Genomic DNA, 26134 nt, shown 5'->3' with positions numbered 1-26134 from the left:
ATTTTACAAAGCCCCCAAATTGCCGGTGTTTCATTGCATTACAACGCAGTTTGATGCAAATAATGACTATTTCTTTCCATTTTCCTGATGAGATTTTTTATATTATTGTCAATAACAAATTACATGAATGCAAACTTGCTGACACTGCCATAAAAATTGTCATTGACTGGTTGACCCCGAAAGTTGTTCGCAAATGGAAGTGGTTAAATATGAAAGGTCAATATTAACTTGTTTACTGGTCCATTGGTAGTGAACATTAATTTAAGCTTTATTAGAAGAATTAGGAGTGATCAGTCAATGTAATTTTCGTCATTTTTATGATGATGAAGTTACGAAATAGGATCATTGCAAACACTAATTTGGTAAGCTTAAATCGCTCATTTGTGGGCTGAATCAACTTCGCAATGGTTTGATGAAATGTGTTGAACATTGCGTCCAACAAGCGTAGTTACTAGTTGAATGTTCCACGATGTACACAAATTAAGTATTTATTTGTCAATTTTACCTCAGAGATTTTGTAGATCTCTGTACACAGTCTAGAAACATCACAAGGAGAATGCTGCTCAATATGCACTAAGTAAATTACTCCCATGAAGATTGCAGGTTTTGCCAATTCAAATGTTGAACCCACCCAAAAGATGAGATCAATGTAGATCAATGATCTTAACTAATTGTTGTGTACGGTACACTACAATGCCAATGGGATTAAAATCATCCACGCATGCCCAAACCCTGGTACTTGGGATTAAAATCAACTATGTATGCCCAAACTGTCCTTGAGAGACTTCCTCAGCTACAGTCAGTCTACTCTGAAATTCCCGATCGGACGCACACATTGTGCCGACTTTGATGGCACATACATTTGTACCTGCAGCAGAGACGCAGCACTGCATACTATAAACGCACTATATACACGCGCGTTGTCACTTTATACTGACTGGACAAACTGTACATCCTTGGAGCCCAAAATGAGCCCACATATTGTGATATTTCTTATTTGTGGAACAGATGTCAATAGAGTGCCCTGTAACCGTATCCAATATTAACATCCTAATGATAAATGAAAATACTGAGTTACAGTTACTGGAACTAACTTTGTAGTCATGGTGTTAGCCAGAGAGCTGTCTACCCATCATTATTCATATCATTTTGATAATGATAATATTACATGTCTGTCTATGAAAATACTATAACATTTAAAATACCTTGTAGTATTGCGTTCTTAGTGCAATGACTTGAATGTTCATGAACCCGAGGTTTGTTAGAATTTGGGAGTATAGTTGACTCAAGGGGTCAATGCAGGGGAATTGGTTTTCCAGATATATGCATTTTCACACAATGTGCTATAGCAGCTTGCAAGAGATTTTAGTTGTTTGTAAGATGAATTTTGTTGTGTGGTGGGTTTTTTTTACTTTTTAAAGGAATTGGTTATATTATGCATCAGATGAAAATCAAAATTTTGGAGTTATATTCCGAATTCTGGTATACTTCGAATCAAGTTGCATATGATTGATCTCAGTGGCGGTGCCATGGGGGGCATGAGGGGCAAATGCCCCAGTTAGAACTCTTGCCCTCCTGTTGCCCCCCAGTAAAAACCCAAAATTACAAAAACTTCACCATTTTGCAGTAATTTTGCACAAAATTTGTTGATTTTGCCACCCCCCTCCCCTCCTGAAATTCACTTTGCTCCCTCAATGCCCCCCCCCCCGGAAAAAAATCCTGGCGCCGCCACTGATTGATCTTGACACTGACACAGGCCTTGCCGTTTGAGGGTGTGAATGATGAGTCCCGGTATTCGAGTCCCGCCGAGAATCCTATTACCCGGAATCCTATTACCCGGCAGGAAATTCCCTGCCGGTACCGAAAAATAAAAAATTTAAAAAAATTCAATGCATTTTGATATCATTAATAGAGTACGGTATGACAAGAATACATGAATTTTTTTTTTTTTTTTTTTTTTTTTTTTCAGTTTCGGGTACCCGGTTACCCGCCCGAAAAATGTGCCGGGTACCCGGGCACAAAATTACCTGAAAATCACACCCCTACCCGGCCCCCATGTTGCCACTAACACTAACTATGCCCCTGTTGTCTGCATTTGAACTGGTAACTATGATGAGTTGAAGCCCTTACCAATTGGCCACTTTTATCATTTACATGCATTTAGTTGTGTCTTATCTTCTCTTTCCCTTTTCTTCCACAGTGTCAAGGCCTCTCTTACAGAGGCCGAGATCCTAACAAGTGAAATGATGGGCGTAATAGAGCTTCCTCCGGCGGCGGCGGCACAACAACGACTGCCACGGAGCAACTCTGACCCAGAAGTGGAGAGGAGTAGTTCGCCCCTGAAACACCCTCCTGTGAAACAAACCAGTGTACCACAGATTGATCAAACAGCAGATGATGACGGAGGAGGAGATGGTGAAAGGAAACCTCTGAAGGAGGTTGATGATAATACAAGAGTCAACGTCTCTACCGGTAACCTGCCGAATGAAGTGTCACTCAGTGGACACAACGGTAATACAGTACACACCAATCATGATAGAACACTACTGGAAAAAAGTACCAGCTATCAGAGCTGTCTATCCGAGAACATGCACAAACGTGTCATCATAACGGAGTCTGATGGCAGTAAACGAGCAACAAGCGATAGTAGTATACCAAAATGTGGCCTTAATAAAGTAGCTGTGAATGGTACTGTGGGTTGTAGGGAGAAAAATCAAACAAATGCTCAAGTGTATAGTAAGAAAAGTGACCTGGGTCGGCCTAAAATGATTATAGGTTCCGGTGGTGATTATCATATGACTTATCACAGTTTACAACGGCCGAAAAAGTCTTCAGAGACGGACAAAGATATGCCGCCCATGATCGATCGTAGAAAGAGCGAGCCACCTAATTTGGGCATGTTTAGTATCGAAGACGAGGACTTCTTACCGAGTAGCATAGTGTTGGATTGGGATAGCTATCCCAATAGTGGTCATTCTAACAATTGTACACAAGCAGTGGCAACCATCGAAGTTACAAATTTAGGTTATCAAGAGCCTTCTCCGGATTCAATATCATCACCGCGAAGGCCGGATTCTTTGAACGGATCTCTTAACGGTTCAACCAGTCCCAGATTGGGTTCTCCCACTTCTGGACATGCTATTAACATAACAAACGGAACCCAGTCTCCAGGAGGTACACCAGCAGGCACTCCTGTAGGGCCGTTACCAATTTTTAATAACCCTGCCCAAGATACAACGGATTGTTCGTCACACAACAGTACCCCGCGTCATGAACCGGGCTCGGTGGTTCTACAAGGAGGTCCCACGTCTAGCTCTTTTGCAAGTGTGTCAAGTTTGAATACGGAATATTCGTCAAATGTTTCAACGACGGATGATTCGATAGGCGGAGATCAAGAAGGTGGATTCGTGGAAGTTAATCTCTATGGTGGGGAAAAAGGATTGCAGTCTAATTTTGATGAGCAAGGTGCCAAACCAAAGAAGAAGGGGATTGCTGGCTTTTTGGCAAGGTAAGTGCAACATTTTGTTAAATTGTTTGTTTGAATTGTTTACTGTCAATAAATGTACTATGCAAGGTTTGCTGGGCTGGAGTGCGTCAGTGTTACATCCTCTATTCTGCATAAAAAATACCCCCACGGTTGGTAGGCATATTGTGTATCATACACAGCTATGCATACAAATGACCTGTCATTGGTCCTCGGTATGTCAATTAATGTTGATTCAGACGTCCTCATTTTCATAGCAAGGTCTTTGATTACCGGCACAGACAGGTAGGGTGTTTAAGGGTGGATGGGTCATTTGGTTTTGTTGAAGATGTGTTGGGGGTGTGTTTACAACAATGTGTGTGTGTATTGTATTTATTTATCATACACACCTTGGTCCTCGGTAGGTCAATTAAATGTTGATTCAGATGTCCTCATTTTAATAGCAAGGTCTGTGATTGCCGGTGTGTGTAGGGGTGGATGTGTTGTTTGGTTTTGTTGAAGGTATGTTGGGGGGAAGTGTGTTTACAATGTGTGTGTATATTGTATTTGTCTGTTTGTAAATTACCCAGATTCATGCTAATATTCATGATTGTGCAGTAGACAAAGTTGGGGAAATCAAAGTACACATTTACTGATGCTTAAATGATTTTTGCACATTTAGGGGGTGCCTCCTTTCTGGATCTAAAAAAAGCATGTCCAGATACTATTAAAATAATGATGGATAGCCTGTTTATACAGTTAAGTTTTGAATGACAAAATGTTGGTAATATTTTGCACATACATGGTAGCATTAGGCCCGGCATTAGGCCTATAAAACCAAATCTATAAGTTTGTTTTTACCCTGAAACTTTTAAAATTTCTTTTCAACATGAAATTCAGTGCACAGTATCAACAATTCATACACTACATGTAGTGAATTTGTAGAATTTTAATAGAAGTACATATCAAATTCACTTTAGTAGGGCATACATGTACATGTATACAATGTATAAATCTTTGAATAACTTCACCCACTTGTGTGTGTGTATATCCTTCAATCCTGTCACATGATAGTTAATGGGTTTCCCACACACCAATGTAAACAGTACAAGGGCACAGTGCTTAACCTTGAGATTGACTTTCACATTGACTTCCTAACCTGCACCAAAGACCTTCCATTGGTAAGGGACATACCATTAAATATTATGGGGGGGGGGGAGGGGCTAGGGAGTTTTTTGAAGAAATAAAAACTTTGCCCACTAGTGAGAGGAAAAAAACTTGGCCCACTAGTGAGACAAAAAAAAAATTTGCCTTACTGATGCAAAATATCCTACATGTACATGTAAATGACAACTTTGCCACCTCAAGTGAAACAAAATAATAAATTGGCGCCAAAGGCGGCAAAAAAATTCTGCCTGACTCTAATTCCCTAGCCCCCGTTAATATCTGATGGTGCATCCCTAATCTCCCTACCCTCAAATCTTCAGCATTGAGCTTGTCAAATGGGTGCATAAAGTACAGAAGCATTTGGACCTGTAAATGGTAGATATACCAGTACTTGTCTACTTGCAGATCATAGATGATGTTCAACTTTTACATCTTTAAAAATAAAATGAAAATTTAATTTCTTGTACATTTGTACAGTACAGCATTCTAAAAGTTCTGAGGGTTCACTTAAAATGTTCATTTCATAATCTTTATAAACTTGTACTTTGTAGAAGTGAGAAATTGTCAAAAAGAAAATAACAATGCTAAAAAAATATGATAAAAGGTCCATTCAGTTGCAATGTTGTTTTAAGTTCCAACTCAGAATAGGGGACTTCCACTTTATAGTTTCAGAAATCCCAATTATTTTCTGAGCTTGATGGGAGAGAATCTCAAAATGCTGTTGCTAGAATCCAAGTGAATTCTTGCAATTAGAAGCAAAATTCTACCCCCACCCTGCAGTGTACCACTACCAATTTTTCCTTGATTGTGGCTTAGGACCTACATTGTACTGTATAGAAATTCAATATGGACCTTCTCACCTTTGAAATAACTTGTGAAGTATGGTCAAGGATGTTATGAATGGAGAAATGACATTGAAATTATTGGTTTGAACTTCATTATTTAGTCTTGAACCAAGGTCTGAAAAACAAGTGCCACATGATTTTTATTTTGATAGTTTTGAAACATCCTTGAACATGTAAAAAATAATGCACAAAAATTCAATTTTTAAAACTATAATGCATATCCACTCCTGCCCCCCCCCCTTTTTTTAGCCTAATAATAAGAATGAAATAAGTCATGAATTGGTTAGTTCCAAACTTCCAATTTTCATCAATTAAATTTGCAACAGACATTTAATAGATCTATACTTTTTGTCCCAAAGTCTGTACTGACACATAAAAAAGTGGAACAATAAATAGGGGAAAAACATTCTGCACTAGGTTTTCATATAATTTCTGACCAGCTTTGGGACACAGTATTATGGTTATCAATGAGGACATGACCTAGTATACAAATCTGTGATCAAGGTTCATAATGACTGAACTGTCATCGCACTATTCAGTGATTAGTCTTTGTAAAAATAAACAGCAAACAGACCCATGGAAATCCAGTGCACACAATAGAACATATCCCAAATTATTAATGCCATACCATGTTTTATACAATTTTTGTCAATTATTAATTTTATTATTTTTTACCAATGAGAACTAGCAGGAGAGCCCACATAATTAGCTGTTTAACATGGACCTCTAGGGAATTTAATGTTGTAATTACGAATGACGTAAATTCAAAATTGCTTGCTGGCAAAAACTGGCAAGAACCTGTTTGTGCCATGGCCTCTGATTGGTCAAACCTGTGTGTGTCAGTTTTTGCCTGGCAAAATTGGCAAAAAATTGCAACAATTCACATAGTCACTCAAATGTTAAAAAGTAACACAGAAAGCCCATAAAAAGTAACACATGACCTTTAATGAATCATTCAACATATTTTTTGTCTCATCAAGTCTAAAAAATGAAATTTGATATTTTGGTTAAATGCATTTGAGCAATGAAAACGCATGCCTGTAATTTCTCAATATGTTAAATAATTACAAAATCATCTGGCCTTGTTATAGGATGAAAAAACTTAAAAATAAATCACTTTTTTAGTTTTTGCCATTTTTGTTAAAAACTGTTTTTGCCAAGCAGTTAAAACCATGTTTTTTTCCACCTGTGGCAAAACCTGCGAACCCTGGTTGGCCTACTTTTATGACAACAAATTGGGCCCAATTCCAATTATGTGTAAGTTAGGACATGTACATGTAGGGGTCTATGCATACATCTTTCTCACCATGTAGAATAACTTTTGATTTCCTAAATATCTGTGGTTTCAGAATTGAATTGAGCAATGACATTGCACCCAATATAATTGTAGTCTTGAGACAAGACTTACCAGGCAAATCTAATACATCTATTATGATATTATCTGGTTCATTTCCACGCTTGGTACATTTTATTTTATAGCCCCAAGTCATACATATATTTTAATTCTAAAATTTACTGACTTTTATAATGGTGGCACATGTATGAGACACGTGCAGCTGAAGATGAGCATCAAAACATAGAACATTTAAAATGTACCAGTTCATGAATTTTTTTAATTCTAAAATTTATTTTATCTAGAGTGACGTACATGTATGTATGATGTAGACTAGAAGCCTACATGTATGCATGCAGGTATCCATTTACACACATGCAGCTGATGACAAGCGTTAAATTTAGAATATTAAAATGTACCAGTTCATATATATTTTTATCCTAAAATGTATCTAATTTTGTAGTGACGTATACAATACATGTGTCGTAGATTCACGTTTCCACACATTTATGCACAGCAAGTGTTGCAAGCAGCGAGCTCAAACACACCAATGCATACATGTAAAAATACTATTATATAGCGGTACCAGAATTTTTAGTGACTGAGGTAGGGAGGAGGTGCAAAATATGAAAATGTGCCCAAAAAAATTGTTAATTCTTTGCTCTATTGATGGAATTTTTAAGCCTTAAAACCATGAGGCATAGTGTTTTTGAAAAATTTATACTCTGTCCTTTTCTGGATGTGGTAGCTTGTGAATAGATACACGTACGGATAGGTCTACTTGCATATTTGTTATGATAATGATCTAATTTGCATATATTCCTTTTTTTTCTATTTCTATTTTCACAATTTTGTACTTATTAAACAGCGTACGTAAAGTGGAGGCATTGTGGTCTTAGGGGCGCACCATTAGATTGCCAGGGGTGGGCATGGGAGTTTTTTGAAGAAAAAAAAACTTTGCCCACTAGTGAGACGAAAAAAAAAACTTCGTCCACTGACTGATGAGTAAAAAAAAAAATTTCCCCACCCCAACTTTGTATAAAAGTATACATTAAAATTGAAAAAAAAATTCTGTCTTGGAGGCAAAAAAAAAAAAAAATTTACGCGCCTTGCACGGTGTACCATCTCCGCCAATTTCCTTTTTAATTTCCCCTTTTTTTAATTTCCTTTTTTTTTAATTTCCCCCTTTTTTTTAATTTCACTTTTTTTAATTCCCCCTTTTTTTGAATTTCTTTTTTTTTGAATTTCCCCTTTTTTTTTTGAATTTCCCCTTTTTTTTTTTGAATTTCCCTTTTTTTTTTGAATTTCACCTTTTTTTTTTGAATTTCACCTTTTTTTTTAATTTCCCCAAGTAAAATAAAGTGTGGCAGAGGCGGGGTTCGAACTCACGGCGCAGGGCTTTGAATACTCTGTGGGCCTAGCGCCTTAGACCAGTCGGCCACTTGTCATATTGTTATGCTTTTGAAAATTATTTGAAGATATGGTCGTAACTTCAACATAGGCCTACCACGTGACAAGCAAAGGCAGAAAATGCGGAGAAAATGTACCATATTTTGGAATTTTATTTGTTAAAAACATTAATGTGTATTAATAGCGCTCAATTGTTGAGAAATCCGACAATAATAAACATGATAAATGGGCAATTATTATACATGCATTATCGATTTGAACTCGCTAGGCCGTATGGCCGCACCGGCTGCACGTGCTACATGTATAATACTCCTATACCGGGCCCGGGATACCGGGTATACATGTGGTTCACATTATAGAACCTGCCATTTTTCGTGCATACACGGTCTGGATTTTCGCAATTTATAGGATAATTACACGTCGGTCCCCCACAGTTTCTTCCAGTTATTGAAGTGCTTATATAATGACATGATGTTGCATTCAATAATATAATCCTACGTATACTTTACTTTACCTTTACTGTCACTATTATAATTATATAAACTTTTTCATAACCATTTTATACTAGTATTTTGATGTAATAAATATCAGTATAATTTCGAGTTCAACTGAATGCTTTCAGCATGATTAATAACATGTTTTATTTATCAAAAATCGACTATGGCATAGTCTAGGACCTACGTAAAATTTTCATAAAATTTTTACCATCAATAGAGTGCTAATTTTGACTAAATTCAGAAAATATTTTGGCGTATATAATTATAAAATTGAAATAAAATTCTCTGCCTTGATTTATTTGTTTGTTTATGTATTTATTTAACAATTACGGTAATTGATTATTTGCTTATTTATGTGTTTATTTATCAATCAATGAATTCTTTTATTTAGGCTATTAATTTATTGATCAATTAATGATTTATTTTATTTATATTTATTTCTTTATTTAATCGTTTTCATTTAATAAATTAATTGATAACAACCATTATTCATTCCAATATAAAGCGCCCACCCAGGGAAGCTTAGGGATTAAGTTTAAAATGTAGCTCCTGGATGACCTTTGACCTCGGATGACCTCGATTTTAAGTTTTACGTGTTCCCCTCATATCAAGGATTCCACCCACCAAATTTGAGCCCGATCGGACAAAGTTTAAAATTTGACCCCTCCGTAATGACATTTGACCTTGGTTGACCTCGATTTTATTTCGCGCATTATATTCCCCTTGTATCAAGGATGCCACCCACCAAATTTGGGCCCGATCGGACAAAGTTTAATTTTTTGATGAATATGCATTTTTTTTGCGAAATAATTTCCCCTTTTTTTTTTAATTTCCCCCTTTTTTTTAATTTCCCGATATTTTTTTTTGATGTGCGTATAATGTTGCAGCTAGTGGATTCATGTTAGTATACAGCTGGGGAGCATTAGCCTTAGTCAAGGCTTCGTCCGCACTTTTATATTTGAACACAGCTGTCCAACATGGATAGCGCTTCGCATAGCGTTCTATTTTTTTTTATATCTTGGCCTATAGTGAAGACAAAAATTAAATCCAAACCTAGTAAAACAATCCGAATCCAATAGAGTGATCACGAGGCTTATATTAAAAGAGGCCTAATTTGAATTAGATTAGAATAATAATTGTTAATAATATATTAAATATTTAGACCCTTCCACTGTATAAGTCTTTATTCGGCCTATAGCTAAAGCCACAATTTCTCTGTGTTCATGGTGTTCCAAAATCTAAAATCCGTCTTGCAAATTGGACGATTCCGTGATTTTCCGTGTCCACTGTAAAGCACTAGGCCTATGGCCAGAATCTTGGATCGTAGGCCTAAAATTAATGCTAGAATTGATTGTTTAATGGTTGATTACTGCTAAATAATCACTTTTCTTTGTTTTATTTTACAAATCAACACAAAAGTTAGACATTTTATACAGTTTTTCACTATTTGGTGGCATTTTCAAATTTCCCTGAGCAAACCCCGACATAAGATGAGTTTTTAACATCTTTTTAAACATAGTTACATTTTTAGCAGTTCTAAAATATATAGGCAATTCATTCCATGACGTGGAGCTGCAATTTCAAATGACTCATGTGCTCTTATTTTGTTTCTTGAAGAAGTTGCATGTTTCCAGATCGAAGAGTAGGCCTACGAGTGGGAACATAATTTGAAAGAAGTTCAGATAAATATGATGAACAATAGGCCTATCATTATAATTACATTTATATACAATCAACATAAGTTAAACAACAATTCATTGGAACACAGGAAGCCAATGCAGTTCCTTACCAGTGTCTTATTAGTTTGTGAGAAAAATGCAAAAATAGTCACATAGGCCTAAAAATAGCTCTATTAAATAGTACGAATATGCCATCCCTTTACATGTCAATTTTAATGGCAATTTTAAAACATTTGGCATGTGCAAAGGAGGGGGGCGAAGATTTTTTTTGGCAGGCCGAGAAGGGAAGCAAGCAATTTTTTGGCACGCCTTGGGAAAATTACACCCCCCCTCACGGGCCGGGATAAAACCACTGAGATTTATATACTAGTATTCTTATGGTTTTCCGTGACTTGAAATAAGTCTCACGGCCCTAGCACACAGGCTCCGGCACAGGCTATATCAGTGGTGTGAATAATACACACACATGGTCTGACCACTGACTTCTACACAGTGGGTCTGTCCATATACTATATCTAGGGCTGCTAAGAATACGCGAATGAGTTATTTGCGCCGCAATTTGCGTATTTTGGCTCCAATTGCGTTTTTGACATTTTTTTTTTTTTTTTTTTTGCGATTTTTTTGCGATTTTAAATTTTTTTTCGCGGATTTGGAGAGTCCCTGGACCTAACATCAAGTGCTGCCATCATTAAAAAAAACATTAAAAAAAAAAAAAAAATTGGAAAAAAGATACAAAAAAATTACAAGTTTGTATCCAAATGGGAAAAATTTGTAACTTGTGTTCACTTCAAAATCTATCTAAGATATAGACTTGTGTACAAAACCAATGCATTTTTATATCTTCAATAGACTATGCAGTGAACACAAGTTACAAATCGATCCCATTTGGATACAAACTTGTAATTTTTTGTATCTTTTTCAATTTTTAAAAATCAACCACAAATGATTGCAGTACCTCACTTTAGTTTTCTTAATTTTTTTTTTTTTTTTTTTTTTTTTTTTCTTTTTTTTTAATGATTTTGATGTTTCTCCAAATTTTTTTTTTTTTTTTTTTTTTTTTTTTTTTTTATTTTTTTTTTTTTAGATTTTTCTAATTTTTTTTAAGATTTTGCGTTTTTGGCGGGAAATCGCGGATTTTTGCGTTTTTTGGCCTCCAAAATCGCGTTTTCTTAGCAGGCCTAACTATATCCATGGTCTGTCACACGTAAAGACTACAGTGCGAGCAAATTCTTGGACAACTATTGAGTATGTGACTCGGCCAAGATTCTGCTTTGTGAGAAAATAAAGGGGAATTAAAAAAGAGGAAAATAAAAAAAAAAAAGAGAAATTAAAAAAAAAAGGGGGAAATAAATAAAAAAGGGGAAATTAAAAAAAAGAGGAAATTAAAAAAAGGGAAATTAAAAAAAAGTGGAAATTAAAAAAAAAGGGGAAATTAAAAAAAGGAAATTAGAAAAAAGGGGAAATTAAAAAAGGGGAAATTAAAAAAAAAAAGAGGAAATTAAAAAAAGGGAAATTAAAAAAAAGGGGAATTAAAAAAAAGGGGAATTAAAACAGGGAAATTGGCGGAGATGGTACACCGTGCCAAGTGCCAAAAAAAAATTCTGCCTGACCCAAACTCCCATGCCCCCCTGAGAATCTAATGGTGCGTCCCTTAGTTGAAAACAGCAAAATTCTAGTTGTTTTTGTTTGAATAGGGGGCCAAAGTTTTGGGTGAAAAATATTTTCGGAGCAATGTGCAATCTGGATAGATGATGAATGGGCAGTGACAGGAGGCCAGTGCCGGGGGCCTCTGCAAAGAGAGGCAAGGATTTTTGGCATCAAGGAATAAGAATTCCCAATTTCTCGACTTGTGTTTTAATAAAAATTCCCTTTAAAAGGGAAGGCCAGCCTCAATGCAGAAGAGGTCTTGTAAATAGTTTGGGTCACCGTAAAAGGCATTTTTTAGGATCACGCTTACATCCATGTTACATGACAGTTCACCAAACCATCAATGGTGAGAATATGCACACTAAAACAGCAAAAACCATCAACTCCTATAACTCCTGTCAACTCTTTAATTCATTACTCCAAATTGTTCTGTATTTCTGTCTTTACTGCTTTTTACCCATGCTTATTATTAAAATCAAGAAATACACTGCAGTTGTTAGTTAATTCGCTATGTAAACTCAACTTACATGCACATTTTATTTTAAAATGATTTTATATTATTTTATGAATCAAATAAAAAAGATAGAAAGTGGCCTCACTTTAGTTATGTGTCATTTTACAGTATTTATAATTTATAAAGTAAGACAATAATTTATTTATTTTCTATAAGTGCATGTCAAAATATGGGATATATTGTTCAATATTATAGCTAGCCCTAAAACTTTATTTTCCATCGGATTTTTCCCGTTGAAAAGACAAAACTGATGTTAAAGATAGCAATAATATCATCAATAACATTTTGAGTCAATTTTATCCATAAAACGATACAGAATTACTTTGACTTCAATGTGGTCCATATAATGAAGATTTTGATTCTACAACATTATTAGATCTGTTATCAACATTTCAATTATGCACTCACAGGCAACCAAACATCATGCTATGCTCAGTAGTCCACTGATATGACCTTGTTCCATCATTCCCTGCTAATTACTAATTGTTGACCATGTCATTTTTTTTATATGCTGATTGCTGAACATGTTTATGTTTATATGTGTAGGCCTAACCTAAACTTTTTAAGTCATAATTAATTCAAACATAACTTTGGCAATACTCAATCGTTTTCGATTCGTTGAAACGGCAAAACATACTTTCTTTTCCTTGCAAATCGAATTAGCAGATATCAAAAACATTTCCACCACAAGAAGTAAAAAAAATAATTCATACCAATAGAAGAAGGCTATAATCTTAGCTAATCTTTAGTGTACACAAATCCCATCTCAGAATTAGATACCAGCCCTATGGGCTGGCGAAAAGAACAAAATTGTGTAATGATTTGTTGGGAGTGGCTTAAATCTTTTCCTTTCACATTTTCTTTGATTGTTTCTTTCTTTTCTCGCCATGTACAGGCCAGCATGCTATTGGCTTGAAAATTTTGTTTGAGCCTGGTCCCATCAGGATCCAAGCATGTGTCCACCTGGCCTGACTGGTTTTAAAAACAAACAAACAAAAACTAAGAAGGGGCAAGATATTTTGCTGGGGGGGGGGCAATTTTTTTGAAAATTTGCCTTCTCTGGAGACTATATTAAAATACATTGTAGTATTGCACAGGCATGTCTATCCAACGCAATACTATTAAAATTGTTTAACATACATTGTATATTTTTTTAAACAAGCACGCCACGCATACCATAAAGCAGGATCATGCTCTGTACAAGTATACTTACATCAATCCAAATCCCATGTATAGCCCATGGGGTTTTCAACCAGACTCTCATATCATCATGCATGTGCACAATACTGCACATACTCCATTTCATTATCAAGTAGATCAAAGTTCTTGAGTCAAGTCTATCAAGACCCCTTCAGACAGGCATGACTCACTACTTGAATGGAATAGGGAAACTTTCCTTTTCAATATGGGTGATCAGGCATGTATTATGGTTTTGGAACTAAACTGATAAATACAGCCTGCGAATATTACTGGTAGACCGTTTCCAATCCGCTTTCGTGTATAAACAAAATTTATTTATGTATACATTTATTTGAGCCTGGTGCTGTGTGTCTCCACATGTACACAGAGTGACTTCTTAAAAACAAACAAATGTCAACAACCTTAAGGGGGTACTACACCCCTGGCTAATTTTGTGCCTATTTTTGCATTTTTCTCAAAAATTGTAGCACATTGGTGACAAGTAAGATTATCATATTACAGGGGCAAGGACTACAACTACTGTACTGAAAATTCAGCAACTCAAAGCAAGTAGTTATTGATTTATTGATCAAGTATTGGTTTTCCCTCATTTTTGACTGTAACTCCACAACTGTTGTCTGTGCTGAAATAAAATATCCAGTGCAGTAGTTGTAGTCCTTGCCCCTATAACATGTATGTAGTTCTTACTTGTCCCTATTGCGCTATAATTTTTGAGAAAAATGTGAAAATAGACACAGAATTGGACAGGGGTGTAGTACCCCCTTAACTTGGTTCAAGTGAAATTCGTTGAAATGAGAGTTAAAAAAAATAAAAGTTATGGATTGAAATCAATCAGTAGAATAAGACAGTATATTGAAAAGATAACAAATTATTTGCATTGTACTAGAGATCAAAAATAAACTATCCAGAATACTGTATATAAATTTGATTTACTCCTCTAATAAATGCCCCTCCAATTTTTCAATGATAAAAATGGACAAAAAGGCAACAATTGGTAGACTGGTCCTCTGTAATAAATGTTGTTTTTAATTGTTTGTAATAAACGCCCCTGGGTGTTGCATTTTTGAAAAGGGGAGCATTTAATAGAAGTGAATTTTCAGTAAAAAAAAGTTTCAAAATCCGCAGCAAACTTTTAAGAATCACTCACTATCTATGGTTCAAGCAAGGAACATGATATTTTTGCGGCAAATACATCAACATTACATCTGTATGTGCCCAATCAAACAATCTGATCTGATGAAATTAGTGAAATTTTACCATATAATTTAAAAGCAATGAACTTGATGGAAGTTTGAGTCATATTAAATGCTGAATTGAATCACAACTATATGGTAGGTCTCAGAACCACAAAAGACTTCCCTCAGGGTATCATACATGAATTGATATGAATTTGGTTTTAATCTTTTGTCCAATTTTCAGTTGATTTTGAACCCTTTCTACATTTGTGATGCTGACAATAGGCCAATTTAAAGTTCTAATTTGTACCCTGGTAGTTTTTAAAACGGGGTAAAATTTGGTGTAAAAATTGCAGTTTCGGTAAAGAAACAGTTTTAAAAGAAAAGCGCAGGTTTGAGCTTACATACATACATGTACACACACTATTAATGATGTTACAAAAATACAAGAGAAGTGTTTTGAAAACTTCAGTATTTTGAAAATCAGCTTCATCATGTGTTCATACAGGTTGATTGTTTTAAAATAAAGATTTTTTCAATAAATATTCTTGTGTTTCTTCATGTTCAAAGTCAAACTGAACTGAAACTGAACTGAACTTTTTTAGTAGAAGTAGGCAAATTTATAGTGAGAAGCTTTTGATCCACATCAGTTTACCTAAAACCAATAGAGTGGATAAAGTGTTAATCTCTTGTTGTTGCTGTTAATAATATGCGAGAACGTGTTTGTTGATTGGCTGACGTAGCCGGGTTTTCCTGTGAATTTCCCTGTTTAAATGCAGTACTTGAATGAAGTCCAAGGTTGCTATAGTTTCAATTGAGAGTGGGCTAGTATAATAAGCCTTGTCCTATGAATAACAAGTGGATTTCAGTTACAATTGGAATATGCATAAGATTGGAACTTGATTCAGTGAGCACTGTTGCAGAACAATAATTTGGAATAATTTATATGAAAATTTTGTGATAATATGGGACTTTTAGGGACAGACTGTCCAGAGACACCACTGGAGTTTTTGGCAAGGTAAGTTTTCATTTTTCAGCACAGAGAACAGAACTTGTAATTCGTAGCCTGAGTCAAGCTGATGGGAGTAGGTGCCTCAACATGACGAAGGAGGCTAAATAATGTAACAAGTCCTGTCGTATGAATAACCCGAGGTGGATAACAAGTGCATTTTAATTATACTTAGAATATGTATGAGTCGAGTAGTGAAATTGATACAGTGAATAAATGGGATGATAATTTCTAAAAGTGCAACAAGCATTAAATGCATGGGGAATAGTGTAGTTTAGGATGGAGCGCCATAGGGGCACGGGGGCCCCTGAATCCTGGTTGGTGCCCCTCAGTAGGATAACTTTTTGTTGTACACCACTTATTAAAAAGGGGGGTAACCCTATCGGTTTAGGATATGGATTCTCTTCAAACTTACATACAATGTCAAATATTGTCCCTTTATCAATCTATGTGAGAAAACGGAACAATTTCAGCATAAATGTGAATAATTAGCATATTAGCAAGCCAATACACTGGTACGCGTGAATTGCATTCTGGTCAGGCATCCCGAAACAACGGCCGAGCGCATGTCCCGGTGGAAACAGGAAGTGTTCGCCTTGGCACTGAAAAACGGCTCGCCCCTGTACACTTTTATACCCTCTATTCATACTGATTAATCTTAAAACATTACATATCACTGCGCTCATTATCATTCTTGACAAGATAGCCCATGCTGTATTTACTTCGCTTAATTATTTATTTATTTTTAGCTATATGATGCACATTTTCACATATTTATGATTTTTCTTTGTTTTATTTTTTAACTAATTTTTTAATGGGGGGGAGGTGCTCTCATAATTTTGTTCATATTCCTCGTATCATACTTGACAATATAGGTCATGTTTCCTTATTTATTTCGCCTCTTATGTATTTCTTTATTTTTGTTTTTTGTTTTATATCATTATAGCGCCATCTATAGTTTGACATTAGGGGGCCTATTTGATGTATTTTTGCGGACGAATTGGTACTGGGGTGAAGTCTTCCGAATGTATTCCGATTTCATTCTATCATGACTACCCAAAACTCCCGTGTCGGGTAAAATGCGAACAACTGGTAACCTGTAAAAACCGCTGTGTTTCATGATTTCTCGGAAATACATCGACTTGGAGCGTCAAATTTCAGGATAGTAATGAGAAAAATAGTATCTATTATGTGATACCAAAACCTCATCAACAATGAAAAAAATCGGGGATGATGCTGTCGATCGGGTTACGGACCTTTTTAAAGCGATCTGTGAAATTTCGTCCCTTTAAATTTGCATGTCATGGATTTGGCATGGTGATGGAAGGCACAGTGATTGTGAAACAAGATAACCACACAAACCTCAACAAGTTTCACTGATAAAAGATCACCCTGTAGTGTATAGGTGGGTTCAATTATTGAATAACAGTTTGTCATAACTGTTGGGTACTGTATAAGTGGAAATTTTCGCGAGGGTGTTATTTTCGCGAATTTCGCGATTAGAGCTCCAACCGCGAAAATAACACCTCGCGAATGTATGCAATAATGTATTACAAGTATAGAGGAGGACTGGGCAATCGCGAAAATAACATTCGCGAAAATGTATCTCTCACTCCAAATCGCGAAAATAACTGTACGCGAAAATTACCACTTATACAGTACTTAAAGGAAGTTATGACGAGATCGACCACAGTATCCTCATCCCAATGGCATAGTTCAATAACCTCAATTAAACAATCACAGTGCAAAATTTGACCTCAACTTACAGAGTATGAGATTTTGTACCCAAATTTTCAAAGGTCATTCAATGAATGTAGGCCTACCACAGAATTAAAACCAGAGAACCAGGACTCGACCGCCATCTTGATACAGACATGGAGCAAAAATTGGGGGTATTCGGTTTCCCTCGGAATGCGCTCGAGGCATTCGTTGTCATGCAAGCGCGACATAGATGATGGGCGCATTTGAGAGACGCACTTGATGCGACCTGCACGCGGTACCAAGACGCTACAGATGAGACGCAGAATTGTTTTCGTCCATCTCCGCACACCGTCGGCAAGGACCCGAATACCCCAATTTTCTCCCCATAGCTGACGGGCGCGATAGTACGTGGGCGGTATAGGGAGTCCCGGTTCTCCTTCTCTAATTCTGTGAGGCCTACAGATGTATTGGGGTTAAAGAACTTAGCCCTGATAGATGAGCATGTCTTTATGCCTATTCTTTGATAATGAATGGAATGAAGTTGTGACAAGGTCTGGTCAGTGAATTTACAGTTTTATTTGTCCTACATGTACATAATGTACTACACAACATAGGCTTAGGAAGATTTTCAACAAAATTTTGGTCACAAAGACCCCTTTTCCCTCTATTTTATCACAATTTTTTAAGTTCACCTAGGATTATTGGGGGGGGCTGAAAGGCATTCCAGCCCCGCACCAAAATTATTGAGGGGGCTGAGTCCCCTCAAGCCCCCCCCCCCAGTTCCTAAGCCTATGCACAAGGAAGTTTAGCTCATCGGAGCCCTTGTGATATGATGTAAGTCCAGTATCAGTGACTAGGGCATAAACCATGCACAAACCCCCTGATCACCACAGATCCTGAGACCGCCCCTTCCCTCTGAACACAAAATATTTAGTGACTGCTGCCAGCCGAGGACACTGGAACATCTAGAACAGCTCAGAGAGGGCAAGTCATAGTTTTCACATTTTGTTTTTAAGAAAATAACTTTATTGAGGTCTCGATCAAGGCTCAGAAGCTGAACTAAAGGAACTTACATGGCAAGATCTTGTCCACAGTAAAATTTTGCATAATTACTTCAGTTAGGCCAAATAAAGAAAATTAGAGTGTTTGCTTGTCCTTGTCCAACCAACCCTTTCAAACGTTCCCACCGAAAAACTCTTTTTTTTGTTGAAAATTGTTATGTTGATAATTATATCCTGATATGGTTGTATGGTGCAATATCGCACACTGCTAACATTTGGCAACATAGCCTCCCCTGCTGAAAACACTAGATGTTTTTTCTTGTTTGAGGAGATTTAATGTACCGAAATTGAATTATTGTCTTTGTTTGACTATCTGAAAATCAATATCCGACTTCCGACTGATTTTGCTTGTTCACATCATATCTGTCTTCAGATATGCCTTTTTCTTTTATTTGCTTTTGATTTTATTTATCCCCACGCATGTTGTACTGTCCTTAATTCTATTTAATGCAGCGCTTTCAATAACCAAATTTAATATTTACAATACAATACACATTGTGTACTGACTGACTGTTGATTATCTACAAATTGAACACCATTTCACAACTTCAAATCCAATGAGCAGTGGTGCTTACACTAGGATCCACAACATGCTCATCTATCAGGGCATATTTCTTTAACCCCAATACATTTGTACATTCATTGAATGAACTTTGAAAATTTGGGTACAAAAACTCATACTCTACCACTTGAGGTCAAATTTGGCACTATGATTGTTTAATTGAGGTTAATTGAACTATGGCATTGGGATGAGGCCATTGTGGTCCATAGTGTTATCATTATGCATTGTATTGTTTATAAAAACTGGGTCAGGTGTTGTTTGTTTGTGTTTGTTTAAATTTGGTTTTTTTCTTCGAAAAGGTCACAGAATGTCATTGTGTACAAGAATTAATACCATATTCTCTCACATTAATCCCCAAAAAAAAAAAAAAAAAAAATTCTATAAAAAAAAGCGGAATGCAAAATGCCCATGCCATACCATTTAGCATATAAGTATAAGCTTAAAACTGGAATTGCTGGACATCAATATAGGCTACATGTATAGCACAATTGCAGGGACAAACCATCCATTTCATTGCAAAATTATGTAGTGGGAGTTTGATTTAAAGAACTAAATAAATTTTTGCATTAATCCTGTATGACTGAGAAATACACTGTTTATGTAGGCCGCTATATTGAATTTTAACCTGCAACAAACGAACCAGATGGATGTGAGTTTATTTTGCTACATGTATGTTCACCCAATTTTGAAGCATTTTCATTACAAGATTTGCCTGTAATAAATGTCCCCTTTTGGAAAATGCAACATCACCCCATAGATAGAGTAAAACATCACCATTAACTTTATAATAATTTTTGGCTTATGCCAATTTAATTTGAGATCAAAATTGAATTACAACTTTTAGTGTAAAGGACCTCTAGTTGTTCCTCTTAGGACCAGCTCAAGCAAATATGCACATGAAATTGAAACAAAATGAAAGCTCGTAAGTTATGTATATATAGCCGTATTTGGATACAGAAAAAGTAATTAATTGAAAAAAGATACAGGTGTGGAGTGGGGAATACATGTAAATAGAGTATGATATTCAGTAACCATGACATTGTGTATTGCGGGACTTGTGCGGGTGTGTGCAGACGGTCAAAATAATGATGGTCATTCTTGAGGATCGGTGTACTCGAGAATTGCGATTCCTAAGTCAATCCCCAACTAGGTGCCCACACAACTCCATTGAAATAAGGAAAGCTAAAAATCACTCTCCTATATCAGATTTAAGGAGAGCAGTAGAGAGCAATTGCTCTCACTCTCCTCAAAAGGCAGTCCCTGACCCTGACTCAAGTATCAGTTGGGAAATTGTGAAATCCCCTAAATTGTGTGGGATATAAAATTGGGAGACAAAATTAGGGATTAGAATCCTCAAGACAGACAGTTCACACGGTGGATTTCTCCAAGTTTTTGCTCGAGAAAAGTGCTGTGTAAAAGTCTTCCGTGTGGACATGCCAATTGTCTTTGTTATGTTAACAACAACATCATGATGAGGAAATCATGTGAGTATAACAAACAATCAGTGTTTATGGATTTCCTACTGTACCTTAGCAACACCAAAATATTGAAGGAGTAGCAAAGTTAATTTAACAGCTGAACAGTCGGAGGGCCATCATGCGCGTTTTCCGTTAAAGGTCAAATTATTAACGTACGCGACCTTTGTAAAAATGACCGTCGCACTCTTGGGTATGCTTTTTTACCTTTCCCGCGGAAAATTTGTATTTGAAACGTATCGTATTATGTGTATCCAATCATCTTGGGCAATTTACAAATATTATTGGATTGAAAATATCTTTACAATTCTCTGCTTGATTTCCATTTTGTCTACTCTTGTAGTTAAAATTCATGATTTTTGCATTTGCTTTACCTTCAAATTTATTTTCGTTGCTAAGGACTTCTAACCCGGATATTTTCTGTCTTAACGCTTTAATCATTCTAATTTTTAGCCAGACAAGTAATTTCAACCTTTATCTGTCGATTAGTCTTTGTCCCAAATTTTGAACTTAAAAATTCAAACTTTATTAATGGTTATAAAATGGTTACTCAGATTCAGCCCATCGACAAAAATTAAGCAAACAACTTCATAACAATAGGCCTACCGCATGACTTGACTCCATGAACGAGTACACGCATGAGACTTTGTTGTTTCTAAGCGCGCCATTCATCTGCGTTCAGTGCAATACGCGCGCGCAGTTTAACTCTGGCTCGCATGAACCTTCTCAATGTTGTTGTCGCATGGCCTACTGTTTACTGGTATTTTTCCGTCTTGTAAAATACCATTTTCATCCCGGCAGATTTTTGTCTTAACCAACCAAAAATCTTGATATTTTAATATGAGGATAATAAGCCATGTTTCTAATCATATGCAAATTCCGGATTTATGAACTCGCACCAGTTTTAAAATATAGTAGTTTTTGTTACTCTTTTATCTCAATTCATGACAAAAATTTGTGTTTATGTGCCCATATCATTTTCCATGTAAAGTTACGGTATTTTTTGTGAACATATATGGAATGCTGAAAGCCTTTCTTGTAGTTATTTATAAAATATATAGCTATTAGGAGTTGTAGAGAGAAATTTTGAAGCTTTTAAAATGCAACCCAAACCAAGCAAATTTGAATGTTTGATGTGTGCGTATTCATAGCGTACAGTTTAATAATAGCGCGTCAAAGTTGAATGGCCCTCCGACTGTTAATTTCTTATCCTAAGTATCCTATTTTGGCTTAACAGTCACATATATTGCATAATAGATCTGATCCAATGTCCGGTGACTTTATTTCCGAACACTATTTGCTTGTAAAACGGTATTATGTAACTCCATGGTGACAAGATCATGCCTCTTCTTGCTAATTTGGAATGTATGCGGTAAACCTTGTGTGGCGATCATTTTGATCATGGTTCAAGCACAGATCCTGGAAGACTCAAAAGCGTGATTCAGTGCAATTGACATAGTAATAATCAGATTACACCTAACATTTTGTCTGTCTGCCTGCAAGCCTTGAAATATTAAAGCAGGCGCTGAAAGCAAATTTGTCCAGATGTAAAGCAACTAATTGCTCCTGGTCTTTGTAAAATTCACATGAACCAGGAGCAATTTTCTAAAGGAAATTGCTCAGACTGGTTCCAGTTTTGCACTTGATGCAGTAGTGCTGGTATGCTGTATGCAGAAAAAGTTTCTGTTTCTTCAGAAATCACTCCTGGTTCTTGTAAAATCTCAGTGAACCAGGAGCAATGTTCAAAAACAAATTCCAGTTAACTTATTTCAAGCCTTTGTCTGCCCGGTTGTTTGTTTATTTGTTTGTTTTAAATTTGAAAACTTATTTTCTTATCAATTATTACAGGAACCTATTCCCATGGAAATCACACAAAACTGCCTCATCGGACCAAGCCGACCCTCAACAGCAGCCCGGCTGGAAACTCTTCGGCAAGAACCCAGCAAGCAAGCAAGGCTCCCCTAGTAAACACCTACAGGAAGGGACTGTGTTCCCACCCAAAGGCAAGACCCATCCACCAAGCAGCTCATTCAACTGGAGGAAGAGACAGTCTGGTTTGAGACCAGCAAGCTCTACTACGGCTTTGATACTGGAAAACAGACCACAGTAAGTATTTGTATGTTTGATTTGAAATTACTTGGTACTCTAGGTCGGTAAACATGAGTAAGATTTAATCTTTCCCTAGAGAAGTCCTTTTCAGAAGGCTGAGCTTTCGGAACTCTAGCCATCTTCAGAGCCTGAAGATCTTTCATCACTCTGAAGATGGCACTCGCTAGAGTTCCAAAAGCTCAGCCCTCTGAAAAGGACTTCTCTAGGGAAAGATTAAATCTTACACATTTGTATGTTTGTTTCCTTGTTTGTTTGTTATTAAACTCTTTGGACCCAGGAAACAAATAAGGTCCCCAAGCAGGGTTTTAGCTAGGATTTGACAAGTGCCGGTCATTTTCACGAAAACTGCCTGTCCAAAAGTTGACCCTGAAAACATACACCAGACCTTAGCCCCTCAGGGGTTCAATCAGTTCAAAGAGCTCTATTGCTATAGCTTCCATTTATTAGCCTGGCCTTGTTTTGAGTTCACTGAACTTATTCAAGCATTATTTGTAGCTGTTTCCTGTCCCAGGAGCAATCTACCCCTCCAAAATGCAGAGATGCCAATTTTCAGGAAACTTCCTGATTTCAGGAAATTTTGTACAGATCTTCCTGTACAAAAGAATAGGAGAACATGCATTTTCAGGAAATTTTCTAAGCATTTCAGGAAATTTTGAGAAGAGTAACTGGCATCTCTGAAAATGACATTTAGTTGGTTCCATGTAGAGTTTCTTCCATTGATTCGGAGACATGCCGCAAAATAAGGCCATAGGCCTTGAAATATAATGCTGTGTTGGACATAATCCTTGAACATGGCAAAAGTTCCAAGTCAGCAAAAACATCTGCATCCAGCGATGCTGAGGTCTTCACTCTTTATCAGTGCTCGGGCCCCAGTTCTATAAAGTAGAAATACTCAGAGACTCGTTTCTGACTAGAAAACATTTGCACGAACATGTTTTCTAACCCGAGCAGATGAGTCACTTCTGCGTTGTGATGTTTACTGCAGAGCTGCCAGATGAAAGAGGCATTCCAAGTAATACGTGTGTAGCAAGGCTCCCGCTGGACGCGAATTCTTGCGTCCAGACGCATTTTTGTATTGCTGGACGAATGTTCAACAAATTTCATCAACCCGTTGCCCAGTCGGACGCAGGTTGATTCAGCCCAAAAATGAGTGATTATAAGCTTACCAACTTCATCATCATAAAAATCGTGAAAATTACGTTGACTGATCACTCCTAATTCTCCCAATAAAGCTTAATTAATATTCATAACCAATGGACCAATCAGTAAAAGAGTTATTGACCTTTCACATTTAACCACTCCCATTTTGCAACACTTCCGGGTCACCAGTCAATGAATGAAAATTCTTACGGCAGCGCGCAAGACGTGATAAGCTTTTGCAAAAACACGAGAGCAAAAATACAACTTTCATAAATATCGTACATTGTCAGCAAGTTTGCATTCACATAATTTGTTATTGACAATAATATTAAACATAAATCTTTAAAATCTCATCAGGAATCTGAAAGGAAGTAGTCAAATATTTGCATCAAACTGCGATGTAATGCGATGCAATACCGGCAATCGGGGGCTTTGTAAAATTGTATTCCCTGTTGCCCAACACATTTAAAACATACATGTACGGACGCACAAAAATTTTGTAGGACACACATTTCCGACCAGGTTTTACAGTTGTGCGTCCGATCGGACGCAGAGTTTTTGAAGGCTAGCGGGAGCCTTGGCGTGTAGGCGCTCAAACTGACAGGTAGACTGGTGGCTAGCTAACACCCTGTCCCCAAGTAACCACCTACAGGGGGACTGTGTTTCCACCCAAAGGAAAGACCCATCCATCTACATGTAGTAGCCCATTCAGGTGGACAGGTGGCTAGCTAACACCCTGTCCCCAAGTAACTACCTACAGGGGGACTGTGTTTCCACCCAAAGGAAAGACCCATCCATCTACATCTAGTAGCCCATTCATTTGTGGCTAAAATTCAGCTAAATCAGATCTTTGGTTTGGCATATTTGGTATCAAATTTGATGCTTCCAAAACCAGGTGCAAGTGCTCTAAACATTTTGTAAAATTGTAGTGAATGATGATACTTATTTTGTTGGGATGAAATAAAATCTCTCCACTGTGAATTGACTATATGACAAGACAAAATTTTGTCAACAATCAAATTGTAGTTCACAAGTGTTTTGTAACATAAATGTTGAGATATGATGTTGCATTCCTTGAAACCTGGTCTAAAATGACAGTGTGGAAACATAGGGCTATTCCAGTTGAAATCCATACCCCCTATGGAAGACATGTCCTTAATCTCCCACACAGGGAGTGTGAATTTCAAATGGGATTACCTGAAAAGGTGACTCCATTTGAAATCTGCACTCCCTGTGTGGGAATCTTCCATAGAGGGGGTATTGATATTAACTGGAATAGCACATACATATACTGTTGTTTCATTGTTTGGGAAAGCTGCTCTGAATAAACATGTTTGATTTTCTTGTAGGGTAATGTAAAGGAATAGTACTATCATTGCTTACATGGTTTTGTTGCACATGTACATGAAGTATTATTTCTGAACATGTCCCCCCCACATTTTATTGTATATTATTTTACAACATGATCAAAGTAAATGAGTAGTCAGAAGGTGGGGGTTTTGATACTTGCACAAGTAAGGGGCTGTGCAATATTTATGTGTATCCCAGAGCGGTGAATTCTCAAAATGGTCTGCCAAAACTGCTTGCTTGCCCCCCCCCTCCCTTTGGCCTTACCAAGAAATTACCCTCCCCCCTCCCCCTTTGATGTGGAATGAAATCTGAAAAAGTAAACAAAATGCATAAATTGCACAAATTTGAAAAATTGCAAGAAACTAGTCGGTATAATTCTTAACAAAGTAGTTTCAGGTGTCAGGGTCTAAAACTAGATTCTGTTTCGAAATTGGAAACAAATTAACAGAATACTTCTCAAGTTAAGGGATAATTTGAGTCGAGAGGTTTACAGTGGGTCCAGGAACTGGAATCAAAAACTTCGCTTTGAATAGGTGTAAAACGAGAGTCTATTTGGAAGCTCGGAACAGGAGAATATTGCTCTAAATAAATAATTTGAGTTGAGATGTAAACAGTTACATTTGGTCAAGGAACTAAAACTAAAAATTCTAGCCTTGATTTATAACTTCCTTATGAGTATTATCATGACCAAACCAGGGTTGCCACTATTTGTGCCTAATGGTGCGGCAAGCACCACACCGGTGTTTACGCGTGACATCTGAGTTCTACGCGGTCGCGCATGAGCACGGCATTTACAG

The 26134-nt window shown here is 36.7% G+C and overlaps 1 protein-coding gene across 2 annotated transcripts in view; it reads left to right on the top strand.

Moving 5' to 3' along the window:
* The window catches only part of LOC140162454 (TBC1 domain family member 12-like), a 62193-nt gene that overhangs the window by 4539 nt on the left and 31520 nt on the right, over nt 1-26134 (top strand). Inside the window, exons 2-3 of one of the 2 annotated variants that reach the window (XM_072185692.1) lie at nt 2201-3508; nt 22587-22844. In XM_072185692.1, the coding sequence (XP_072041793.1) occupies nt 2244-3508; nt 22587-22844 (1523 nt within the window). In that variant the 5' untranslated portion in view covers nt 2201-2243. Of the gene's footprint in view, nt 1-2200; nt 3509-15833; nt 15949-22586; nt 22845-26134 lie in introns of those variants that run through there. The other variant, XM_072185693.1, reaches the window with a different exon arrangement.

This window comes from Amphiura filiformis, chromosome 10, assembly GCF_039555335.1.
Source record: "Amphiura filiformis chromosome 10, Afil_fr2py, whole genome shotgun sequence".
Taxonomy (NCBI): domain Eukaryota; kingdom Metazoa; phylum Echinodermata; class Ophiuroidea; order Amphilepidida; family Amphiuridae; genus Amphiura; species Amphiura filiformis.
This window is presented reverse-complemented; position numbering and strand designations above follow the sequence as displayed.